The sequence below is a fragment of the Haemaphysalis longicornis genome, unplaced genomic scaffold (genome assembly GCF_048455015.1).
Source record: "Haemaphysalis longicornis isolate Haplotype H1 unplaced genomic scaffold, Haemaphysalis longicornis Haplotype H1 scaffold_12, whole genome shotgun sequence".
NCBI lineage: Eukaryota > Metazoa > Arthropoda > Arachnida > Ixodida > Ixodidae > Haemaphysalis > Haemaphysalis longicornis.
The window spans coordinates 50284136-50289189 of NW_027526225.1; the positions used below are offsets into that span (position 1 = coordinate 50284136).

A 5054-nucleotide genomic window follows, 5' to 3' on the forward strand; every position below is an offset into this window, starting at 1 on the left:
AATATGTTGTCACTTTACAATTGTGTTGCACTAATATTTAAAACGAGTCAGTTTTATTCTCGTGTTTTGTCTAAGTATAGTTGACTTTCATTACTCCTACGTGTTGTATAATTCAGCCACACATAAGGGTTGTGGCTTAACGTTTGTATGTTAAGTATGCTTGATCTCACGTCATCAGTAATCTCACCGCTACCTGGAAGGTTAAGCCACTTTCTGACCTATGCACGCTGCACAACAGAGCTAGAAGTAAGAATCCTGCTAGGTTTAACTGAACTAGTTGAGCAACCACCTTTCTTGGGGTGTTTCGCAGTAAGCTGTTAAATTGACTTCTTATTTTTTGCATCGAGTTGTAGTCTGCTACTGTAACAGCGTTTAAAAACTGGTGCCCTTGCTGAGGAATTTACGCACGATTCAGTGCCGAAAATCAAGTGGACTATTTCCTGCAAATAATAGAACTTTGAGTTAACATTGTTTATTCGACCAGCGCTTGCAGCCCTGCAAGTGCGGAAGGTTGAGTTAACAGGTGTCAAGTGGAGCTATTTAAGAATATTTTCTGTAAAAGTCATCATCATCACCATCACCAGCCTATCTACGCCCACTGCAGGGCAAAGGCCTGTCCCATTAACCTTCAATTATCGCGGTCCTGTGCTAACTGCGACCAATTTATCCCCGCAAACTTCTTGATCTCACCTGTCCATCTAACATTCTGCCGCCCCCTGCCACGCTTGCCTTCTCTAGGGATCCACTCTGTTACCCTCAATGACCAACGGTTATCTTGCCTTCGCATTACATGCCCTGCCCACGTCCATTTCTTCTTCTATATTTCTACTAATATGTCGTTAACACGCGTTTGTTCTCTGACCCACTCCACTCTCTTCTTGTCCCTTAATGTTACACCTATCATCTTTCGTTCCATTGCCCGCTGAGTCGTCCCCAATTTAAGTTGAACCCTCTTAGTGAGCCTCCAAGTTTGTGCCCCGTAGGTGAGTACCGGTAAGATGCAGCTGTCATGCACTTCAGGGATTCTTAGCACCCTCTGCTGCGTCACAGGTCTGACCGCCCCCGTGGTCAGTTGCTTCGCAGCCACTGGAGACTGAGGGCCGTGGGTTAATTGGCATATTCATGGGAGGTTGTGGCCACTATTACACCAGAGTGTCCAAATCCCGCTCTTGCAATTAAAACCTCAAAGCGTGACATTAGGCGTAACGATAGGCTTTGCTTGGGTAAGTTTCATTGGAAGTTTACGATGTGCAGAGCAACGTCGAGCTGCGGGGATCAGCTGGTCGTGCTGTGTCCAACTTATCCTGCTGCTCCTGAACCTTAGCGCAAGGCATTTATAAGCTGTAAGATCTGGGAGGCTTCACGAAACGGGCTTCACAAACAGGCTTCGCGAATATTTTGAAATCCAGCATATGCAGGCTGTGCTTCCACCGTAGGGAGTGAATAATGAATTCTAAAGCTCGGAAGAGAAACAGAGGAGGCAATATTTCGTGGTGAAACAACAAGAATATTACTCTTTGTTAGCTCCAAGAAGTGGGCGCGTGCTACAAAAGGACCGCCGAGTCGTGCGGCTGGCCTGCGAGCCACGACGCGAGGAGACCGCATGCAGGCAGGAGACAAATCGCTGGTAGAGCCTCCGGACGCTCCAGCGGGAACCGGGCGTGTAGAACATGTCCGAGCTAGCGGTATCGTCCTCGTCTTCCCAGTTGCTCTGGGCGATTCCGTGCCGACCCGGGCGCAGAAAAGATTCGACCTGTTCGCGCTCTTTCTGCTGATGATGCCCCGGAGCCAACTGCTGGAAGAGCCGGCGGAGGCCAGTCCAGAGGCTCGCCCAGAGCTGTCTGTAGCGCCGACGGGGACTCTGCTGCTCGATGTGCGTCTCGAGCGGCGCTTCCTCCAGACGTTCCTCGAGCTCGACCGTGGACCGCATCGACGACGGCTCGCCGCTGGGCGGAGTAGCATGCGCAGAAGCGCAGCCATCGCTCGACGGCGAGGCGCAGAGCAAGGGCGCGCCGGTACTGTAGGAGGCGGCCCAGTGCTGCCCGGTAATGCTCGAGCGGATGTCGGAAGAGCTCGCGTCGCAGCTGCTGCCGTCGTCGGCCAGGTTCCGGTACCCCTGTCTGGGGAAGTACCCGCCGCTGCTGAGCAGCGGCAGCGGGCTAGGCGTGTTCCGGAAGTCCACCCGCTCGCCGGGCACGTCTACGATGCGATCCACGGGCAGCTCCACCTCAGCGGGAGAGCGAGTGGGGGACGCAGTGTCCGGTAGCTCTTTCACAACTGGGCTTGGGGAGGGCGACGCAGTGTCGGGTCGTTCCTCGTCAACCGGAGACGGCGAAGGGGACGCAGTGTCGGGGCACGCGGTCTCCCCCTGCCGCTGCTGGTTGCTGCTGGTCGGCCGGGAAGACTCCTCCGCCGACTCCACCGCTTGTTGTTGCTCGCTCGGGAAAACCTCGAGGGTCGAGCAGAAAAACTCGAGCGAGAAGAGCGAGCCGGCCGGCGTCAGGTACTCGGGGGTGATCTCGCTGGGTGAATCGTCGCCGGCCGTGGTGGCCCAGGCGCCGCGCTCGCCCGCCGCATGAAGACCCCACTGGGCTCCGCGAGAGACAGGGGACGCGCACGGGTGTTCACCGGCGCCAATTTCACCGCACGGCTTGGGGCTGCGACGAACAGCGTATCGGTAAGCAGAGGGGAAGCGGCGTACGCCGCTAATTAGCTACGCTTCACTCACAGTGTCTGGTGCTCCAGGTCTGGCTGCTGGTGCGGGTCTCCTGCGGGAGATTTGGCCTCCATGTCTGGATGTATTCCTCCGTTCCTGGCGCGTGGAGGAAAGCAAGGTTGCTTGGCCGGTTGTCTGCCTCAGAACATGGTGGTGAGGTGGTGGTACCAGAAAGAAGGCTCATACCCACTCAGCGAGATTGGCCAGGAAACGGGTGCTCTACCGAAAGAAACTATGCAGGTTTGGGGGGAAAAGAAAAATATTTAAATATTAGAATGGGTTAGCAGGGTATGACAAGAGAAATAAAAGTTGGGAGATAATAGACAGAAGTAAAAAAGGTAAAAAAACAGGAAAGTTAAGAAGCAAGTATAACGAAGAGAGAATGTGGTACAGACGAGCAGTCAGCAAGGCCCGCGTTGGTTTGACAGGGGAATCAAGCAGGGCCGAATGATAGCTAACACGGCAGACGGCCTGATTCCAGAATGAATGAGTGTAACGCACGGCAAAGATCCCCGTGGCAGAATCCCAGTACTTTAGCCCCGAATGACAAAATCACTGTAGTACACAGGGGGGGGAAACCTTACTGCCGGCCTGCTCGTGGCCCCCCCTGCCGGCGGACTGGGCTGTGTCGGTCGGTTTCGGCTGTCCTGCTTTGGTCCGTTGCAATGGCAGGAGTCAGTGGTGTGCCAGGCCCACTGTATTGGGTATTCAACGCCCATGGGAGCTTAAGCAACTCCCAGGCACTCTGAGGGCAAGTGCCTTCCAAGAACACCGATGCGTGATGCGGACGCAGGCCCGGACAGCCTGGGTGGCTACCGAGGTTGGTGCTTGGAATGGTAATTCGAACAAAATTTGCGGTCGCAAATTTCTGTGGATCAACTATGATTCTCTTTGGCCGGGGGTGGTAACGCGCTCCTGTAATCCAGTGTGGTGGAGGCCGGGGGGTGAATGTTGCGAAGTGCAACTGCACCAAGCGGTACAGTTTGTGTTATAGTTGCGCACGGTTGCTGAAGCAATGTGAGCGCTGCTATGAGGCCGGGGGAGTGGCGAGCCCCTGTAACCGCAGCTAGGAAGGGGCCTATAAACACGAACCGATCTGCTCGCCGAGGGAGGTGACGAGCCCTTGTAACCCAAGTCATAGGGGTACATGCGGTACAGTTCGTTTTATCGTGCCATGCTGAAGCATGGGTACACACAATGAGGCCGGGGGTGTAGCGAACCTCTGTAACCGGAGCATGGAAGGGGCCTTTAATGCGAACTGGTCTGCTGACCGAGGGAACTTGATGAGCCCTTGTAACCTTCAGTCTTGGGGGCGAGTGTGCAGAGCCACAGGGAGTTCCTCAGAGGATCCCTTGTATCCCGAAAGATGGTATTTGTGGAGCAACTATGACTCTCTTGGCTAGGGGAAGTAGCGAGCCCCTGTAATCCAGTGTGGGAGGAGGCCAAAGGCTGGGGGTGGTAACGCGCCCCTGTAATCCAGCGTGAGAGGAAGCCAGCGGGTCAATGTTGCAACGTAATCACTGCGCTCAAGCGGTACAGTTCGCACGTAGTGTTGGCGTACCATTGCTGAAGCAATGGGTAGACCACTACCGAGCCGGGGGCGTGCACACCCCTGTAATCATAGCTTGGGGCTCGTTCTTTGGAACTTGCGAACTGGTCTGCAGGCCGGGGGTTGTGACAAACCCTTGTAACCTAATGTCATAGGGGCCAGAGCGTGGAAGTACGGTAATTCCACGAGACCTCCTCGAGGAATCGGGGGGGCCGCACAATCCCTGCCCTGGGAGCGTGCAAAACGGCCGCCACTGCGGAGGTTCCTGGTACAACTGGAATCAGGTCCTACGCGGAGGTCGAGCGGTCGGGTGTCAACCCGGCACTTGGTGATGCGATTGAGGCAGGAAAGCGGATCGAGATCGATCAACTATGACTTTCTTTGGCTGGGGGAAAATGGCGAACCCCTGTAATCCAGCGTGGGAGGAGGCCGGGGAGTCAAGTTGCGAAAGTAGCAAGTGCTGCAAGCGTACAGTCGTTGCATTGGGAATACCGAGTGTATTCGGGAAACCTTGCAGGCCGGGGGACTGGCGACCCTTGTAACCGCAAGCTTTGGCGGGGCCAGCGACCTGATCGCTATAAGTCGGGGGGAGTGACATACCCCTGTAACCAAATGTCATGGGGCCAGATGTTGTACAATCCGTATGAGGCCGGGGGGGGGTCGCGCCCCCCTGTAACCTTGCTGTGAGGGGCCTATAGATTGATCTTCTCTGGCTGCCACGGGACGTGCTATCACGAGCTACTGGGTGTTCCGCACGGGGAAAGCGAGGAAAGGTGCGGTTAGTACACC

At 55.2% G+C, this 5054-nt stretch overlaps 1 protein-coding gene across 1 annotated transcript; it reads right to left on the reverse strand.

Annotated features, from left to right (window-relative positions):
* Positions 1-1510: 1510 nt before the first annotated feature.
* LOC144161597 (uncharacterized) lies at positions 1511-2790 on the reverse strand. Its single transcript, XM_077692237.1, has 2 exons — positions 2729-2790; positions 1511-2657 (listed from the first exon to the last, which is right to left on the reverse strand). Exons 1-2 carry the CDS (start codon positions 2788-2790, stop codon positions 1511-1513), a joined length of 1209 nt encoding a protein of 402 aa, XP_077548363.1.
* Positions 2791-5054: the final 2264 nt, after the last annotated feature.

Bases quoted from the DNA above. Each gene is read 5' to 3' on its own strand.
- LOC144161597 (XM_077692237.1), bottom strand. From the start codon at position 2,790: ATGGAGGCCAAATCTCCCGCAGGAGACCCGCACCAGCAGCCAGACCTG. The intron at 2,658-2,728 runs GTGAGTGAAGCG...TGTTCGTCGCAG, and splicing joins GACCTGGAGCACCAGACACT to CCCCAAGCCGTGCGGTGAAA.